The 21,289-nt window shown below is 43.6% G+C and overlaps 1 protein-coding gene across 1 annotated transcript in view; it reads right to left on the bottom strand.

Moving 5' to 3' along the window:
- Positions 1–470: 470 nt before the first annotated feature.
- The window catches only part of LOC310770760 (eukaryotic translation initiation factor 6), a 34,469-nt gene continuing 13,650 nt past the window's right edge, over positions 471–21,289 (bottom strand). Inside the window, exons 3-7 of the mRNA XM_083663472.1 lie at positions 5,801–5,886; positions 4,236–4,411; positions 3,500–3,676; positions 2,640–2,824; positions 471–2,405 (exon numbers count right to left, since the gene is read on the bottom strand). Of these exons, the coding sequence (XP_083519598.1) occupies positions 2,396–2,405; positions 2,640–2,824; positions 3,500–3,676; positions 4,236–4,411; positions 5,801–5,886 (634 nt within the window). The 3' untranslated portion in view covers positions 471–2,395. The remainder of the gene's footprint in view (positions 2,406–2,639; positions 2,825–3,499; positions 3,677–4,235; positions 4,412–5,800; positions 5,887–21,289) is intronic.

Here is a 21,289-nt window from a genome sequence, read left to right as displayed (position 1 = left end):
GCAATACGAGGGATCAGCCGAGCAGCATTTTGGTAAACAAACTGCATCACTGGGGGAAAACGGCAATGGGGACCCTATGAAGCCAGCCTTGAACGTCTCACTCTAGCCCCAGCTGTCCTGTTTACATTTTAAAAATGGCGACAGTTCACACATTTTTAACATGACATGCATATATTATACATCAGACTCTTGAGCTACCTCTGCTCTCGCTCAAAACATCAAAAATATAAGCGATGTGATGTATAGTTTTAGAGATATTGTTTGTTTGGCACAACTCATACTAGTTAACTGCCTCAGTTCTGGGGAATTTGCGGTGTGGTGACGTCACGCTGATTCCTCGTATCCAACCAACAAGACAATAATCTGTAAATGTGGCTGTAAAAATTCTCACTTTTCTTTTTGATCCCTTGACATAATCTGAAAATAACTGGAACCAAAAACCATACAGATACAGAATATGAGTGATTCAGTTTTATTATACAAGAGGCCAGAGAACTCTTGTTCTCTGTTAAGAGTTCGCTAGCCAAGGCTTGATTCATGACACAAAAAGACAGAAGTAAAAAATATGACTGTACATTTTCCACTTCGCACAATTCCAAACTGTTTCACTTCGCGCAGCTCAGGGAGAGCATCTCTCTCCAATGACATCAGGACATGTTGATTTAAAAACCTAACATTCCACATTCAATTCAACATGTTTCTTGATATTGTCCCTCTCTTTACAGAGAAGTCTATGTAAGCCTTACATACACTACAGCCAATTAAACCACACACTGCCTCCATATTACTGTCAGTTTGCTGGACACTCTGATATCATTCCTTATCAGCTGATCTCAGAAAGGGAGGTTTATCATCATTGTATTGAGAGGAAGCATCACCGTAAAAGAGCAGCAGCTACACGCATGTCCTAAGAGCCTTCAATCATTTTCCTCATTTTTAAGCAGATCTTTTTAAATTCATGCTCCATCTAAATTGACATGTAGTTTGTTCGAGATTTGCGCTTTTTCTCAGGTAAGAAGTTGTCTTGTTTTTGAGGGCCGATGGGGATGTAGATGTAGATGGGGGTCACTTGTAGCTGCAAGCAAGTGAGACATATGATCAAAAATCTATTTTTCTATGTTTCCCAGCTGATTCTGAGCGACTAAAGCGACAAAGTTAGGACAACTTCTCGTGTATTGTCTCGCATCAGAGTTGCCCAAAAAAAGTTCCCCCCTGGCTGTGTCTTTAGAGAAGTCCAGTCTCCCATTCATCTGTCTGCCACTGACAGAGCATAGATATACAGGCAGTCTGACAAGGAACAGAAATAAATCTAATTTTCAATTATTTTTTGGCATGGCCTCGCTCTTCCTCTGGCTGTCCAAACGGGCACAAACATTCAATCTCATTTCTACCTCTTTGGAAAAAGAGGGTGTGTGTGTGTGCGTGTCACATTTGTGCCACAAAGCAGGCTTAAACATCAGATTCTTCTGTTTCTGTGTCAACACAAGTTGTTTTTCCATCCACCTGTTCTTATGCAAATTTTCAATTTGTGCATTAAAAAAATTAGTGGAAAAAGTTTTCACGTTTGGGGGGAGGTGGAAAAGATGGCCGTATCAATAAATGGTAACGTGATAAATGCAGTGGAAACAGATTATGCTTGCAGTTGAAGAGCAGCGCCTGGTAATCCAGAAATCGCAATTTATGGTCTACAGTATGTACGTTACCTTTGTAGATAATCAAGAAACTAAATTAAGAACGTAGATGTGTTTAATAGAGCTTGGTCGCTGCTTGCGCCTGTATCGGGTGACGGGTCTAGCAGCAGAGCAGCAGAGGCAGACAGCCTCAAAGACCAGGTGATTGACAGCTCTATAATTCGCATAATAGCAGCGGATGGAAACGCGCGTTATTCCGCATTTTCTTTTGACGACTTTCTGAAAACTCAATTAAAATTTGCGACACCTTTGGATGGAAACCCAACTACAGTCTCAGATGGCAGGTTGCTCTTCACTTGCACCGATTTGCACGCCCAGTTAAACCGTAGCTGAATCTAACCACCCCACAAATGCTCTTCAGCTTCTCTGAAAACTGTTGCTCTTTAAAAACAAAAATCTTGACTATTTCCAATCCCAGTCAAAACAAGAATCAGCTGTTACACCTGGTTAGTTTGTAAAAAAATTTTTTTTGAAAAAAGTTATACTGTTTTTGTTTGCTAGGTCACTGGAAAAACAAAGAAAGGAAACAAAACAGCTGGATAGGATCTGCAGCGTCCAGTGAAAGAAACCGGTGGGTGTGGATGGATGTGTGAAACAGGCATGTGATGATGTAAGAACATTAAGGTCCAGCAGCTTGTTGGCTTCACCTCCAGAGACCAGACGCAGCGGAGCACAACTCCACGGTGGGGACCTGGAGAGACAGCTTATGTCAGGCTGTAGAGAGAGAAGAGTGAAGAGAGAAGAGAACAGCGTTAAAAGTCGCAAAGAAACTGTGAAACAGGCATTTGAGCCAACGAGTACCAAAAGATGTGGGTCAAATAATTGTAAAAGTAATTTCAAATAACTGGTCGTGTTTTCAGCTTATTTAATCAACGATAATAAAGGCCAAGATAATCGGAGGAAAGCGTTCCCAAAGTTGATTGAATGATTTTGATTTAACGAGCTCACCTGTCGATGAGTGAGTCCCTCATGGTGGTGGCGATGGCAGACGGCTGCGCGGCGTCGCTCAGTCTGAACACGCTCTCGATGACGGACAGCTCGGTGCTGGTGGTGTCCAGGCCGCAGAACGCACACCAGTCGTTCACCACCATGCCCGCTGCGATCACCTCGCTGCCCCGGTTCACTGTTCCAGCCTGGGGAGGCGGGGGACGACGACATTAGTTAGCACACTAGTTAGGGGACATTCACACCAAAAACGTTTTTTTCAGTCAGAACGCTATGAAAATCATGTCGAGAGCGCTTCCATTGTGCACAAAACACAGCGCACGGAGCGTTTTTTTCTGCTCCGATTTGTTTTCACCTGCAGCCGCGTGCTGTGCAGATCAGAACACAACGACCACACGGACGGTAGCCAGCTAGTTTTGTCTGTTTGATGTTGGTCACTGTCAACATGAAAGCCAGATTTTTGCCAATTCTGGCAGAAGCGGAGGTTGGAGTAGGGAGAAAAGTTAGCAAGAGTGAAAATGACGAGCAGCGCGCTTTTCCTCTAATGTTCAACTTTTTTCAGCTTTAAAACACTCACAGCGCTCCTCCAAAAACAACAGACGCCACCAGTGCTGAAACGCCAGGTGCGTTCATTAAAAGAGGAGCACGTCATCTAGTGCGTCCTTACATAGAGAATGAATTGCAGAAAGACGCTGGCAGCAACAAAAACGCTTTTGGTCTGAATGTCCCCTTAATGCTGCAGTTCACTGTTCCAGCCTGCGGGGGGGGGGGGGGGGGGGGTTGCCTTCAAAGCATTTAACACACACCTACTTGTTCATGATTATCCCTTACTTATCCACACACTCCCCCCTCCTGTCACTCACCACTAGAGGGACCTGCAGCAACGACGACAGCTCGTCCTGGTCCTCTATGGTGGTCTTGGGGTGGACCAGGCCGCCCTGGTTACTGAAGGCACAGTACGAGCCCACCAGGACCTGCTCCGCCACAGTCTGACGGAACACCTCCACCTTCAACGTGTCCGCCAGGATCTCCTCTGTCTCCTGAGACAGAAACAGAGAGAGAGAGCATGCGTTAAAGTGATGCTGAACTTTGGCAGTACTTTGAGAGGATGATATAATAACCCCAAAGTTAGTGATTCCATTTTCTGTTCCTCCGGTAGAGGAGATTAGAGAATTGCATTTCTCTCTCTCTCCATTCACTACCATTATGTGGAGAAACAGGCCTGAAAAATCACACTTCTAACACTTAAACAAAGAAGAATAAAGCATATTCTGACAATATACTAACTAGTCACACCGCTGAATTATTTTTAAGTTAATCACTTCCTTATGTTTAGTCAACCTTTCAGTTTGAACAAGTGTAACCAATAATAGGTTTACCAACAATTGAAAAATAGACAAAAAACAGTGAGACTTTTATAATCTGCTTTCTCAGAGTCCCATCTCCCACCCCTGTGTGTCAGCCCTATCCAGACGACAGACAGCTCTCACTGAAAATGAATGGAAATGAACGTACACAGACAGACACGACGGATCAGTGTGGCCGCCGGCTAAAGTGTAAAAAGCGTGTAAAAAGCGTGGGTGCGTCGGGCCGTCTCACCCTGTCCAGGTCGGGGTGCACCAGCGCTACGTAGTCGTTGCAGGCGATGACGTTGCCGAGGGCGGAGAGCCGCTCCTCCACTCTCTGGATGCTGACTTTGTCTGGCAGACAGTTCCTGATGTGCTGCAGCTCCTGGTCGGTGGTGTTGTTCGGTACGATCATGCCGTGCCGGTTACCTGCACACGGGACAGACAGGAGCAATCGATCAGGGATGGCATCGGCGGCACAAAGGAGCATGCAAGTGTCAGTGTTGGGGGGTCAATCGTTGACTGTATAAATTAAAAGATGGACGACGCGACTCCACTTCCTACAACTACGCAAAGGTGAAGGCAAAATATCTCGTTTCCGCGAGCTGCCATCTTGATTGTGTGAGAATTTGGAGCCCGAGTCTGTGCAGCAGTAGTCTCGCTAGCCAGCCTCTCTTCCTTTCTGTCAGAGAGTCTGGCGCTGTGGAAACAGGCAACAGGGATAAGCCCTCCCCTGCTCTAAAGCTGCTCTCCCATTCGAGCGGCTGTTTCAGTGGCAGCAGGATATCCGCTCCCCCGCTTGCAAGCTCTGTCACGCTCTGTTCATTGGCTCCGACCATGTCAATCAGCTCCCATGTGTGTCGCTGTAATGCTCCCGCCGAACGCTAACTAGCTAGCGTAGAAAGCTAACGGCAGAAACCTACAGGCTAACTCGTTGCTACACGCTGAAAATGGCAAGTTTTGAAGAAAATTTGGATTGTGCAATAAAGAAGGCCTGCTCGGCACAAGTTCCACCCCGAAACTATTTTCCAAGGGCACCAACGCTAAGCACCGCCCAAGACGAGGCTGATTGGTTAACCCAAACAGAGCATTTTTTTCGCAATCCCACAATGGAAACCTGCGACGCCAGACTCTCTGACAGAAAGGAAGAGAGGCTGGCTAGCGAGACTAGTGCAGCAGAGTCGGGCCGTGGGCGGCAGGATGACGGCCCGCGGGACACGCCCCCTGCTGTCTGTTGGAGGCTTGAGTGTGGTTGGTCGTCACAGCTGTCAATTATGACTTTTTATATAGAGCGCCGCACGAATGAGTCCTAAAAGCTGGAAGTTAGCATCACCTGTTGTTCCCTTGTGTCAAAGTCAATGGGTCTTTTGTACGACGATTTTCAGAATCAGCTTTATTGGCCAAGTATGTAACATACAAGGAATTTGACTCCGGTTTGCGTTGCTCTCAAAGTATTCTCACACAGAAAAAGGTATGCACAAGTTTAAACAAATTATTTCAGGTTAGATGCCTGAAATAAGCTCTGTGGTTTAACAAAATTGGATGAAAATGAGACCTTTGAAGTCCAGCAAGATAATATTCCCAAATGAACAACACTTGTATTATTTTTGAAGCGTTTACTGGCGATGGCGATTTAAGGTGATCACATTTATGCATCAAAAACCATAAAAAACTTATGGGTCATACGTTTAATTAAAGGGGGAGGGGGTATACAGTGAAATACATATACCGTGATATTTTGGTAGATGGATACTGTACCATATGCAGTGAAATGTCATACCTTTACATCCTTTGTGTGTGCTCCAGTGTTGTACTCACCCACACACATTCTCCCGATGATGCGACAGCCTGCTATGGAGGCATGAACCACTGGGATGTTTTCGGACAGCTCCCCTTCAAACACACTGCACACGCACACACACACACACAAAATGTTACTATTTAGCTGTCATCTACATCGACCAAGAAGGATCATACTGGAGTTACATTGATTTTGTTGCCTGTCTCTGGACAACAGCAATGACTTCACCTTCAATATTATCATTTATCATCTTTCTTTTATCATAATGTGATGATGAGATTTTGGGAAATACAATTCTGCTGTTTAGATAACAACAAAACAAGCCAATTTTAGTTGAAAACTCAAGAGTCATGAAACATTTGAAGGAATATCACCAGAAAATTCATTACCATCGTTTCATTTGGATGAACACTGAAGGTCCCATATTGTGGAAAATGGGATTTCCCTTGCTTCTTTGATTATAAAGGAGTTGGTTTGATCAGATCAGGTGGAGGTCAGAGGTCAGCAGTGCAAATACATTCTAAAAATTTAGATTTTATTGAAATAAAGTGCTGCTTTGTGGATCATTTATGTGGCCAATTTAATAATTCCTCAAATGTCTCAAGTCATGTAGTATCAGGTGTGTATGTTTAGTGTAACAGAGGTAGGCAACAGCACTCGAATTAGAGTAAATCTTGAGTTTTTTTATTAAGGGCAAAACAGACGCGTTTCAGCCTTAGGCCATCATCAGTGTACATCAGAACAGATGACAATGGGTAGTATATATAGAGGTGTGGTCAAACAAATCACCTTGAAAAAAACATCAGCAGATGGAGTGCATCTGTGGAAGCTGCAATGCAGCCAATCACAGAGAAGGAGGTGAGGCCACAGCTCGAACAGGCAATCAACATCATTTCTAAGGACTATCATAGTAGTGACAGCCCTTGTTAAATACATAACATTACGAATTATAAACAATACAAAATACAAATTAGAAAGTTAAATAGAAAGTTAAAAAGAGGGTTTTTACCAATCAATGGGACAAATTTCTCAGGGAGTTGACACATAACATTACAAGAAACAACCTAATAGCAATTCTTCATTTAGGCCTCTAGGGCTCTCAGTTTGTAAGGTGTGGATGTAATAAGCTTCCCTTTGGAGTAAGAGTTTATCTCTGTCTCCACCTCTTCTGAGAGGCTGAATCATTTCTATGCCTTGAAATTTAAGAGAGCTGACATCATGTCCTACAGAGTTAAAGTGACGAGCGACTGGGGATTTCTCGTCCCTGTTCCTTATGCTGGACTTGTGTTCAGATATCCTGATTTTTAATTCTCTTTTAGTTTTCCCAATGTATATGAGCCCACAGACACATCTTAAAAGGTAGACAACAAATTTAGTTCTACATGAAATTCTATTCTTGATGTAGAATTGTTTTCCAGTATGGGGATGTGAAAAAGTGTCTCCTTTGATCATTGCGTTACATTGGGCACAGTTTAAACATGGAAAATTACCTGCTGGGAGGTTACGATTAGAAAGAAAATGCTGTGGAGGAACATAACAATCAGCTCTGACCAAAGTATCGCTCAAGTTTTTGGCACGTTTATGTGCAAAGATTGGTGGGGATTGGAAAGAATGAGCTATAAGGGGATCGCTGGATAAGATATGCCAGTGTTTCAAGACTACTTGCTTAATGTCAAATGTTAAAGGAGAGAAGGTTGTAGCCAGAACTGTTTTGGAGTCCCTTTTAGGGGGAGGCTTAAGAGTCAACAGGCTATTCCTTTCTACCTTTTTAACTTTATTTAAACAGGTCTCAACCACAAAATCATTATAGCCTCTTTTTTTGAAGCGTTCACACGTTTCTGAGGCTTGCTCTTTAAAAGCCATATCTGAACTGCAGATTCGTTTAGCTCTCAGTAGTTGGCTATATGGGAGACCCTTCTTTAAACTTGGAGGATGGTAGCTGCTATAATGTAAAAGAGTGTTCCTGTCGGTCGGTTTTCTATAAACTCTGGTGTTAAGGTGGTCTGTTTTTTCCACTAAGACATCTAGAAAAGAGACAGAATCATTGCTATGCTCCAATGTGAATCTGATAGTTGGCATGCATGAGTTCAGGTATGAATTGAAGGCTTGTAAAGAAGACACACTGCCTGAGAATACACAAAAAATATCATCAATGTAACGAAACCAGCATTTTAGAAGAGAGGAATAAGGATTGTTATGATAAACAAAGTCCTCCTCAAATTTCCCCATAAATAGATTGGCATAATTAGGGGAACAGGAACTGCCCATGCTCACTCCTTGGCACTGCAAGTAAAATGAGTCTTCAAATTTGAAGTAATTCTTACTAAGGACAAGTTGAGTCAATTCTACAAGGAACCCAGTAGGGGGTGTTTGCTCATCTCTTGACTGTAAAAAATGGGTAAGTGCCACTAGGCCTTCAGCATGGGGGACATTAGTGTAGAGGCTCACAATGTCCATTGTACATAAGATGTCTGTCTCTTGTAGTTCCAACAATGAAGAAATTTTATTTAGGAAGTCAGTAGTGTCTTTCAAAAAAGAAGGGAGTTGAAATACCAACTGTTTAATGTTGAGGTCTATATATTGGGAAATGGGTTCAGTTAAAGACTGATTACCAGCAACAATAGGACGCCCAGGTACAGGTTCAATACTTGATTTATGGATTTTAGGGAGAGTGTAGAACACTGGTCGTACTGGGTATTGCTGTGACATGAAATCAAATTCATTCTGAGATATTAAATCATCAGCCAAAGATTTAGAAAGAAAACTATTAATCTCTTTGGCAAATTGAATAGTAGGGTCACAGCTTAAGGGTTTGTAGAAGTCACTATTGGAGAGTTGTCTCAGAATTTCAGTCCTGTAAGCTTCCTTACTTTGGACCACAACTGCCCCTCCTTTATCAGCTCTCCTAATAACAATAGAATCATCTTGGGACAGATCATACAGAGCCTGACGCTCATTTGAGGATAGATTGGAGAACCCTTTATTTTTATCAGCTTTAAAGAGGGATGACACTTCTTGGTCAACAAGCCTACAAAAAGTAGCCACAGATGAATTCATGACAGGAGGTATAAAGGTACTCTTAGGTCTCAAATTAGTATTGGTAACAGGAGGAGGAGCCGACTGTGTCACAGGGGGACTTTTATCAAAAAATGCTCTTAATTTCACTGATCTAAAGAACTTAAATAGTTCTACTCTTGTTAGAAAAGGATTGGCAGTCTTAAATGGAACAAAAGATAAACCTTTAGACAATACTGACATTTCTTCAGGAGTTAGGTGCTTGTCAGAGAGATTAATAACGTTCAAGACTTCCCCTGTTGTCCACGGCCTGCAGTGTGCCCTGTGCCTCTTGCCGCCCCTCCGCGTTGGACGTTTCTTGCAGTGGAGCTGCGGAGCCGGGCTAAAAAAGCGGGGTTAGACCTGGGTGGGCCACGGTGATGTCCATTAAAGTCGGAGTCCTCTGTGGAAGTGTCGTGTGAAGCAGCAGAAACATCACGTCGATATGGGCGGCGGCGGTGGTGTACGCCAGACAGCCAGGTGTAGACACTATTGTTCTTATAGTCCAAAGTATCTCTCCGATACTTCCTGAGTTTCATCTCTGACAGCTCTTTCTTGTAGGTGGAGATCAGTTCAGAACATCTGGTTTCCATCTCACTGATTTGCTGGGTGGTAAATCTTCCTTTTAGTTCTTTCTGTAAATCATTGATTTCACATTCTGTTTTAGAAAGTTCTTCTTTGGTGAATTTAATCACCAGCAACATCAAGTCAAGGGAGCATTTGTTCAATATCTCACACCAGCTTTTGCAGAATTCTTCATTATTTCGGCCCAGTGTAGGTTCTTTATTAATTCTGAGGCCCCTTGGGATGCGTGAGTTACGCCAGTATTGGGACAGAGTAGAGCCATGAAGGCCCATACGAGTCTCTTTCTTCAGGAGGTGCTCTAGTTGTATAGAGGTAGGCATTCCTGAGTCACCCACAAGGCAGGATGAGTCAGGAGAAAACAAAATGTTGTCAGAGTCTGAGCCCGAGAATGCCATGGTTGAAGCCCTCACCTCAGTGAGTTTGTCGATGTCCTGATATGTCATGTTGCCCTCGGGAGGTGCGTTGCTCAATTAGGTGATATGCAGCAAGGGAATAGCTCGCACAGCTCCAGGTCTTAAGCAGCTCAATCGGTGCAGGTTGCAGGGAGATCACAGTAACAGAGGTAGGCAACAGCACTCGAATTAGAGTAAATCTTGAGTTTTTTTATTAACTCATTGAGTGCCAAGGACGGACATGTTGGTCATTTCAAATAGTAACGTAGAGTGCCAAGGACGGACATGTTCGTCAATTGCGTTTTTTGACGGTGGGGCGTCGATCAAAGCCTTCTGCCTCTGATGTACAAATATTATAGCTATTGGATGTGTCTAACCTATTTTACAGAACCCTTAGGTGGCGACAGTGCTCTCCACATAACAGAAAGGCAAGGAAAAAACAAAGAAGAAGTCGTTATGGAAACGGAAATCGCATCGCATCCGTATGCATCGATATGCTGAAGCACGTTACTGCAGCTGTGCCTGCAGCAGCCAATCTGCTCCCACAATTGAGCCGGACAGCACATCCGCACATCCACACCGTGGAGTTGTTATTATTCTCAACTGGAAGCATCGTTGCCGGTGACAAACACACGCGGAACGCTGTAAAAAAGCAGGATGTCGATGTCCCTTCACTGTGCGCACAGCAAACTCAGCAGAGAGCCACCACAGACAGGAGGAGGAGTGTGCAGTTGAGGCGAGGCGGGGCGGGGCGGGGCGGGGGGGGGGGGGGGGCACGCAGAGCAGCGCGCAACACCCAGACAGACCCAGGCAGCAGGACAGGATTGACAAACGCAAGCCAGAATATCCGATGCCCACCAGCAGCAAATCAAGACCAGCAAGAAGCTGCAACCAGCAGCGCACGCAGGGGCCAGCGCTGCTGGTTGCAGCTAAAAAATATTATTCTGCCAAACAGAATTCCCTGGCCTTCACTGTTTTATTGAAGGAAATTATTTTTGAGGTGTGACTACATTAGAAAAGATTAGCTTCAGAGTCAGTGATGTGCTTGAAATGTTTAATTTCACAAAAGGCCAATTATCTCAGCTTCTAGAAAAAAATTGCTGTTTTTGGATGAATCAAGCTATCTTCTCCGGCTCCTAACTAAAGAACGGAAAATGGGATCAATAAACTTTTTTTTGCAGATGATAGAATAGAGTCTCATCGTTCTTTGTGCGTGTTCAGTGTTTACATAGTAATATCACACAATATTCTGTGGGCCTCGAGAAATCACTGAAAACGCTCTGAAACTCTGGCACTGGGAGCATCCGTTCTCCAAAAGTGGCTGGCACTCAATGAGTTAAGGGCAAAACAGACGCGTTTCAGCCTTAGGCCATCATCAGTGTACATCAGAACAGATGACAATGGGTAGTATATATAGAGGTGTGGTCAAACAAATCACCTTGAAAAAAACATCAGCAGATGGAGTGCATCTGTGGAAGCTGCAATGCAGCCAATCACAGAGAAGGAGGTGAGGCCACAGCTCGAACAGGCAATCAACATCATTTCTAAGGACTATCATAGTAGTGACAGCCCTTGTTAAATACATAACATTACGAATTATAAACAATACAAAATACAAATTAGAAAGTTAAATAGAAAGTTAAAAAGAGGGTTTTTACCAATCAATGGGACAAATTTCTCAGGGAGTTGACACATAACATTACAAGAAACAACCTAATAGCAATTCTTCATTTAGGCCTCTAGGGCTCTCAGTTTGTAAGGTGTGGATGTAATAAGCTTCCCTTTGGAGTAAGAGTTTATCTCTGTCTCCACCTCTTCTGAGAGGCTGAATCATTTCTATGCCTTGAAATTTAAGAGAGCTGACATCATGTCCTACAGAGTTAAAGTGACGAGCGACTGGGGATTTCTCGTCCCTGTTCCTTATGCTGGACTTGTGTTCAGATATCCTGATTTTTAATTCTCTTTTAGTTTTCCCAATGTATATGAGCCCACAGACACATCTTAAAAGGTAGACAACAAATTTAGTTCTACATGAAATTCTATTCTTGATGTAGAATTGTTTTCCAGTATGGGGATGTGAAAAAGTGTCTCCTTTGATCATTGCGTTACATTGGGCACAGTTTAAACATGGAAAATTACCTGCTGGGAGGTTACGATTAGAAAGAAAATGCTGTGGAGGAACATAACAATCAGCTCTGACCAAAGTATCGCTCAAGTTTTTGGCACGTTTATGTGCAAAGATTGGTGGGGATTGGAAAGAATGAGCTATAAGGGGATCGCTGGATAAGATATGCCAGTGTTTCAAGACTACTTGCTTAATGTCAAATGTTAAAGGAGAGAAGGTTGTAGCCAGAACTGTTTTGGAGTCCCTTTTAGGGGGAGGCTTAAGAGTCAACAGGCTATTCCTTTCTACCTTTTTAACTTTATTTAAACAGGTCTCAACCACAAAATCATTATAGCCTCTTTTTTTGAAGCGTTCACACGTTTCTGAGGCTTGCTCTTTAAAAGCCATATCTGAACTGCAGATTCGTTTAGCTCTCAGTAGTTGGCTATATGGGAGACCCTTCTTTAAACTTGGAGGATGGTAGCTGCTATAATGTAAAAGAGTGTTCCTGTCGGTCGGTTTTCTATAAACTCTGGTGTTAAGGTGGTCTGTTTTTTCCACTAAGACATCTAGAAAACACACACAAAATGTTACTATTTAGCTGTCATCTACATCGACCAAGAAGGATCATACTGGAGTTACATTGATTTTGTTGCCTGTCTCTGGACAACAGCAATGACTTCACCTTCAATATTATCATTTATCATCTTTCTTTTATCATAATGTGATGATGAGATTTTGGGAAATACAATTCTGCTGTTTAGATAACAACAAAACAAGCCAATTTTAGTTGAAAACTCAAGAGTCATGAAACATTTGAAGGAATATCACCAGAAAATTCATTACCATCGTTTCATTTGGATGAACACTGAAGGTCCCATATTGTGGAAAATGGGATTTCCCTTGCTTCTTTGATTATAAAGGAGTTGGTTTGATCAGATCAGGTGGAGGTCAGAGGTCAGCAGTGCAAATACATTCTAAAAATTTAGATTTTATTGAAATAAAGTGCTGCTTTGTGGATCATTTATGTGGCCAATTTAATAATTCCTCAAATGTCTCAAGTCATGTAGTATCAGGTGTGTATGTTTAGTGTGACATTGTCTTCATACAGTAGAATGACCTATCGCTAAGCCCCACCCCCCGTCCTCACTCGAACAAACACAGGACAGGCTGACTAGAATAAATGGCAGCCGCCACTGTCAAAGTTATATCCCAAGAGCCTCGAAACAACTTTTTGAGGCCTGATATCGTCTAGAAGCCATCATAAAGTACTTCACTCTGCCATGGAGGGCGATGTACAACATTTAAAGCCATCAATAAAAAGAAATGCGAGGAAACGGCTTAGCGAATCTTTAACCAAACATGCACTTTTAACAAAGGAAGACAGAAGATAACCGGTGGGGATAACAGGCGACTGACATCCAGAATTGACATTTTATTCACTTGAGTAACCTCTCCGTGGATTATATATATGCCGAATTAAAGAGTGGCGCCTGGTAATCTATTTCATGTAGGCCTACCTCTGTATAATCAAGAAAAGTTAAATGAATAGTGTCGATGTTTTTCATAGCGAGACAACAGCACGCACGCATGGGTGTAGCAGATCAGGAGAGGCATAGCCTAAAACGGGCAGAATTGCTGGCGGATAACGTTAGATTTGTGTGGGCTCAGTTTTGAACCTAATATTATGTTAAGGAGAGATAGAAACACAGCAGCAGCAGCAGTCTATGTAATGAGGCGACTTCATGGAAACAGCCAGGTGAGTTGAATTCACAGTTGAACACTTGTAACATTACACACATTGGGCAGCTTGGGCTGAAAACAGGAAAGAACGTGAACTTTCTTCTTTGTCTACAACCGAGTCTGACTTCTGCTTATCCTCCCTTCCTCTTCGCTCTACCGCTTCTCTGAACTGGGGACAGGGTGCGCTCGTTTAATGTCGCCCGTGTGTGGGATTCTAAGGGGAATAGATTAAATAAGTAGTTACAGTTACAATCTATGTACAGTACGTGTCAAATTGCAGTTATTGCAAACTGGAATGAAATTAAATCAACTTGCACATTACGTGTGACGTAACTAAGGCACAGCTATCCTATCGGCTGACTCAGTCTCAGACAGCCCCACAATGTCCCTGGCCTTACGGATCAGTTTGTTGAGTCTGTTGGCGTCCGCTGCCTTCAGCCTGCTGCCCCAGCACACAATAGCATACAGGAAGGCACTGGCCACCACCGACTCATAGAACATCCTCAGCATGGTCCGGCAGACGTTGAAAGACCTCAGCCGTCTCAGGAAGTAGAGACGGCTTTGCCCCTTGTAGAGTGCATCAGAGTTCTTAGCCCAGTCCAGTTTATTGTCAATGTACACTCCAAGGTACTTGTAATCCTCCACTATGTCCACACTGACCCCGTGGATTGAAACAGGGGTCACCGGTGCCTTGACCCTCCTCAGGTCCACCACCAGCTCCTTTGTCTTTGACACGTTGAGCTGCAGGTGGTTTTGCTCACACCATGTGACAAAGTTTTCCACCACTATGTGTTATACAGTCTTACATCTGTGGGCAAAGTTGTTTTCGGCCTGTTGCCTCTGTTCCAGCAGTCTCTGTGTGTTTTCTGCTCGTTTGTGGGAGCATGTCATGAAGTGGATGCTGTTCATGTGTCATGTCTCTGACCAGCTGAGTGGCTGCTTGTTCCCTCCTGCTCTGAAGCAACAGGAGTTGTGGCAGTGTGGTAGAGCTTGTGTCTTCAAGACGTCAGCTCTCCGGGTCGTCACTAACGTCTGTAATTTCCAACACTGCGTTTGCGTCCTTCAGACTCATCTTTTGCCTCTTCTTGTTAATTGTGGCACTACATTCTAGTCGGTCAGGGCTGCAGCTGACCTTTAAGTTGGCTTTGCCTATGTGGCGGCAGTAATCGTGCGAAGAAATCCCTTGGATCAGCTTACCACCAGTCATCACCCAAACCTCTACTTCTTTTGATCCTCGTGCCACTGTGTGCAGGGTAATGATATGAGGATTCTTGCCTGGTGGTAGTTCTGACAAAGCTAGTGTCGCGACTGCCAGAGCACAATATTCTAGTGCTTCCTTCGGATATAGTTTTCTTGCATTTCGGATTGACCAGCCCACCCTGTGAGCTCTGGGTGTCTCCGACTGCGGTAGCTTTCTTCCCTGAAGGCTGTGCGGAGACCCAGTGCAGTTGGCCATATCTTCAACGAAATGGCATTTCGTTGGGGGTGTTTCGGTGAGTCTGAGGCTGTACAGTATAGTTGGTGCGAACAGGAAAACCAAGAGCAATGGGGGAAGGCATCTGAATGGCATCGTAGGGCGTGGTACGGGGGAATGTCTTTGGTGCCTTGGTGGGTAGACTTCATGAAAGGTTGCCCCCACCATTACTTCTTCTCCCCCTCCTTTGCTCGAGTGCAGTGGTTCAAATGAAACCAGACAGCCTTCTCCTTCACTGCAGTTGGCAGCATGAGGCTGCTGCTCAAAGTCCCAAGAAGATGCAGTGCCTGGACCTGTAGACACACACTGAAGGTCCCATATTGTGGAAAATGGGATTTCCCTTGCTTCTTTGATTATAAAGGAGTTGGTTTGATCAGATCAGGTGGAGGTCAGAGGTCAGCAGTGCAAATCAATTCTAAAAGTTGAGATTTTATTGAAATAAAGTGCTGCTTTGTGGATCATTTATGTGGCCAATTTAATAATTCCTCAAATGTCTCAAGTCTAGGGGTGGGGGAAAAAATCGATTCACCTAAGTATCACGATTTTTAATGTCACGATTTTTTGGATCGATCTTTTATTCCAGAATCGATAATCGCAAATTAATTTTTTTTTTTTTTTTTTTGGTGCTTGCAGTCAGGCCACTCACTGAACAGCAGGCCAGGCGCCGCCTACTGGTTTACTAGTGGTTTTATTACTTTATTAGTTAGTCTGAAGTAATAATTACACTTCAGGGTTAAAGTGGGTGCATCTCATTGTAAAATTGGACTTCAAACGGCCCAAATCTGGCTTTAAACGGACCAAATTTCACGCGCGTTGGCCCATATCGGCCTGGCCTGCTTGGTATCTAATGCCCGGCCTGAATTATGATCCCAGTCCGCCCCTGTTTTTAACTATATCGCCCAGCCCTACTCATGATATATAATATACAGTCTCTAGTGTATGATTCAACTTTTCCCATGTTCTAATCTAGTGTAAAAAAGCAAACAAACTGAAAAAATAAAAGAAAAAAATAAACAAAAATCGCAATAAATCGTACTATCGAATCGCAATAATCGTAGAATCGCAATACTTAAGAATCGCAATATAAATCGAATCGGCACCCAAGAATCGTGATAGTATCGAATCGGGAGATAAGTGAATCGCCACAGCCCTACTCAAGTCATGTAGTATCAGGTATGTATGTTTAGTGTGACATTGTCTTCATACAGTAGAATACAGCATGTCTCCAATTGACCTATCGCTAAGCCCCACCCCCCGTCCTCACTCGGACAAACACAGGACAGGCTGACTAGAATAAATGGCAGCCGTCACTGTCAAAGTTATATCCCAAGAGCCTCGAAACAACTTTTTGAGGCCTGATATCGTCTAGAAGCCATCATAAAGTACTTCACTCTGCCATGGAGGGCGATGTACAACATTTAAAGCCATCAATAAAAAGAAATGCGTGGAAACGTCTTAGCGAATCTTTAACCAAACATGCACTTTTAACGAAGGAAGACAGAAGATAACCAGTGGGGATAACAGGTGACTGACATCCAGAATTGACATTTTATTCACTTGAGTAACCTCTCCGTGGATTATATATATGCCGAATTAAAGAGTGGCGCCTGGTAATCTGTTTCATGTAGGCCTACCTCTGTATAATCAAGAAACGTTAAAATAAATAGTGTTGATGTTTTTCATAGCGAGACAACAGCACAGCACGCATGGGTGTAGCAGATCAGGAGAGGCATAGCCTAAAACGGGCAGAATTGCTGGCGGATAACGTTAGATTTGTGTGGGCTCAGTTTTGAACCTAATATTATGTTAAGGAGAGATAGAAACACAGCAGCAGCAGCAGTCTATGTAATGAGGCGACTTCATGGAAACAGCCAGGTGAGTTGAATTCACAGTTGAACACTTGTAACATTACACACATTGGGCAGCTTGGGCTGAAAACAGGAAAGAACGTGAACTTTCTTCTTTGTCTACAACCGAGTCTGACTTCTGCTTATCCTCCCTTCCTCTTCGCTCTACCGCTTCTCTGAACTGGGGACAGGGTGCGCTCGTTTAATGTCGCCCGTGTGTGGGATTCTAAGGGGAATAGATTAAATAAGTAGTTACAGTTACAATCTATGTACAGTACGTGTCAAATTGCAGTTATTGCAAACTGGAATGAAATTAAATCAACTTGCACATTACGTGTGACGTAACTAAGGCACAGCTATCCTATCGGCTGACTCAGTCTCAGACAGCCCCACAATGTCCCTGGCCTTACGGATCAGTTTGTTGAGTCTGTTGGCGTCCGCTGCCTTCAGCCTGCTGCCCCAGCACACAATAGCATACAGGAAGGCACTGGCCACCACCGACTCATAGAACATCCTCAGCATGGTCCGGCAGACGTTGAAAGACCTCAGCCGTCTCAGGAAGTAGAGACGGCTTTGCCCCTTGTAGAGTGCATCAGAGTTCTTAGCCCAGTCCAGTTTATTGTCAATGTACACTCCAAGGTACTTGTAATCCTCCACTATGTCCACACTGACCCCGTGGATTGAAACAGGGGTCACCGGTGCCTTGACCCTCCTCAGGTCCACCACCAGCTCCTTTGTCTTTGACACGTTGAGCTGCAGGTGGTTTTGCTCACACCATGTGACAAAGTTTTCCACCACTATGTGTTATACAGTCTTACATCTGTGGGCAAAGTTGTTTTCGGCCTGTTGCCTCTGTTCCAGCAGTCTCTGTGTGTTTTCTGCTCGTTTGTGGGAGCATGTCATGAAGTGGATGCTGTTCATGTGTCATGTCTCTGACCAGCTGAGTGGCTGCTTGTTCCCTCCTGCTCTGAAGCAACAGGAGTTGTGGCAGTGTGGTAGAGCTTGTGTCTTCAAGACGTCAGCTCTCCGGGTCGTCACTAACGTCTGTAATTTCCAACACTGCGTTTGCGTCCTTCAGACTCATCTTTTGCCTCCTCTTGTTAATTGTGGCACTACATTCTAGTCGGTCAGGGCTGCAGCTGACCTTTAAGTTGGCTTTGCCTATGTGGCGGCAGTAATCGTGCGAAGAAATCCCTTGGATCAGCTTACCACCAGTCATCACCCAAACCTCTACTTCTTTTGATCCTCGTGCCACTGTGTGCAGGGTAATGATATGAGGATTCTTGCCTGGTGGTAGTTCTGACAAAGCTAGTGTCGCGACTGCCAGAGCACAATATTCTAGTGCTTCCTTCGGATATAGTTTTCTTGCATTTCGGATTGACCAGCCCACCCTGTGAGCTCTGGGTGTCTCCGACTGCGGTAGCTTTCTTCCCTGAAGGCTGTGCGGAGACCCAGTGCAGTTGGCCATATCTTCAACGAAATGGCATTTCGTTGGGGGTGTTTCGGTGAGTCTGAGGCTGTACAGTATAGTTGGTGCGAACAGGAAAACCAAGAGCAATGGGGGAAGGCATCTGAATGGCATCGTAGGGCGTGGTACGGGGGAATGTCTTTGGTGCCTTGGTGGGTAGACTTCATGAAAGGTTGCCCCCACCATTACTTCTTCTCCCCCTCCTTTGCTCGAGTGCAGTGGTTCAAATGAAACCAGACAGCCTTCTCCTTCACTGCAGTTGGCAGCATGAGGCTGCTGCTCAAAGTCCCAAGAAGATGCAGTGCCTGGACCTGTAGACACACACTGAAGGTCCCATATTGTGGAAAATGGGATTTCCCTTGCTTCTTTGATTATAAAGGAGTTGGTTTGATCAGATCAGGTGGAGGTCAGAGGTCAGCAGTGCAAATCAATTCTAAAAGTTGAGATTTTATTGAAATAAAGTGCTGCTTTGTGGATCATTTATGTGGCCAATTTAATAATTCCTCAAATGTCTCAAGTCTAGGGGTGGGGGAAAAAAATCGATTCACCTAAGTATCGCGATTTTTAATGTCACGATTTTTTGGATCGATCTTTTATTCCAGAATCGATAATCGCAAATTAATTTTTTTTTTTTTTTTTTTTGGTGCTTGCAGTCAGGCCACTCACTGAACAGCAGGCCAGGCGCCGCCTACTGGTTTACTAGTGGTTTTATTACTTTATTAGTTAGTCTGAAGTAATAATTACACTTCAGGGTTAAAGTGGGTGCATCTCATTGTAAAATTGGACTTCAAACGGCCCAAATCTGGCTTCAAACGGCCCAAATTTCACGCGCGTTGGCCCATATCGGCCTGGCCTGCTTGGTATCTAATGCCCGGCCTGAATTATGATCCCAGTCCGCCCCTGTTTTTAACTATATCGCCCAGCCCTACTCATGATATATAATATACAGTCTCTAGTGTATGATTCAACTTTTCCCATGTTCTAATCTAGTGTAAAAAAGCAAACAAACTGAAAAAAGAAAATAAAAAAATAAACAAAAATCGCAATAAATCGTACTATCGAATCGCAATAATCGTAGAATCGCAATACTTAAGAATCGCAATATAAATCGAATCGGCACCCAAGAATCGTGATAGTATCGAATCGGGAGATAAGTGAATCGCCACAGCCCTACTCAAGTCATGTAGTATCAGGTATGTATGTTTAGTGTGACATTGTCTTCATACAGTAGAATACAGCATGTCTCCAATTGACCTATCGCTAAGCCCCACCCCCCGTCCTCACTCGGACAAACACAGGACAGGCTGACTAGAATAAATGGCAGCCGTCACTGTCAAAGTTATATCCCAAGAGCCTCGAAACAACTTTTTGAGGCCTGATATCGTTTAGAAGCCATCATAAAGTACTTCACTCTGCCATGGAGGGCGATGTACAACATTTAAAGCCATCAATAAAAAGAAATGCGTGGAAACGTCTTAGCGAATCTTTAACCAAACATGCACTTTTAACGAAGGAAGACAGAAGATAACCAGTGGGGATAACAGGTGACTGACATCCAGAATTGACATTTTATTCACTTGAGTAACCTCTCCGTGGATTATATATATGCCGAATTAAAGAGTGGCGCCTGGTAATCTGTTTCATGTAGGCCTACCTCTGTATAATCAAGAAACGTTACAATAAATAGTGTTGATGTTTTTCATAGCGAGACAACAGCACAGCACGCATGGGTGTAGCAGATCAGGAGAGGCATAGCCTAAAACGGGCAGAATTGCTGGCGGATAACGTTAAATTTGTGTGGGCTCAGTTTTGAACATAATATTATGTTAAGGAGAGATAGAAACACAGCAGCAGCAGCAGTCTATGTAATGAGGCGACTTCATGGAAACAGCCAGGTGAGTTGAATTTGTGGAAGAATTATATACTAACTAGAAAAAAACTTGTGGAAAAGTTGCCACGACTAAAGCAGACCAGATTGAGTCTGAGAGAAAAATTGCAGTCTTATGAGTGGGCACAAGTAATTATGAGTAGTATTGTCATAAGTAATTATTAGTCTATGTAGACTATAGGTTTTGCTGCTTGCAAATACGGGCCCGGCTAATGCACACTGCAACATCGTATCCACTGTAAATAATAGGCAAAGTGCATGTCACAGCATGAGAATGTACAAGATCATGAAAGTGTGAAAGAATAACTCATGTAACGCATGTAAAAAAACTGCATGTAAAAAGCAAACTTGGATGTTTAACATTGTTTAACGCAGATTGATATGGTTGTTTGTATGTGCATGATAGGACATGCGCGTTAAGTCTGACATAGTGTATGATAATTAGTAATAATCTGATGGGCTGTTGTAGGCCAATTTATGAAAAGAAATGTGTTTGTAAATGTTACTCTTTCTAAGAGCAGTGAGTAATTTTGTGAGTAATTATTGCGTTATTTTAGTATTGTGCTATGTTGCTATCGTGCTCTTGTTAAAGCTGGTAATTAATTTTGTGTGTTGAGATTAGCGAAAACAGTAGAGGAGCGAGCCGATACTGTCTTAAGTGCAGGCTACTGTAAATTGCCAAAATACAGGGACGTAGTTAAAAAATTGTGAGGGCCGAGCAAATGTCGAGGGGGCTCAATAGACCTTATTCACAGCGTGGCCATCTTGGATTACGTCATCGCACGGGGTGGCAATGCGTCTGAGCCTGCGTTACAACCCATTGTAAACAATAGAGCGGTGGTCCCAAAACCTGAGTTCTGTTCCACCAATTTCTTTTGACAAAATTGATAAATGGGCAGATGACAACGTCAACATCCCCAAAAGGATTCAAAAGAAGGGCTACAGTAACTG

Source organism: Poromitra crassiceps (assembly GCF_964638095.1).
Source record: "Poromitra crassiceps genome assembly, contig: HAP1_SCAFFOLD_223, whole genome shotgun sequence".
In the NCBI taxonomy this organism is placed as follows: domain Eukaryota; kingdom Metazoa; phylum Chordata; class Actinopteri; order Beryciformes; family Melamphaidae; genus Poromitra; species Poromitra crassiceps.
The sequence above is the reverse complement of the archived record's forward strand: the minus strand, read 5'-3'. Positions and strand labels throughout refer to the sequence as shown.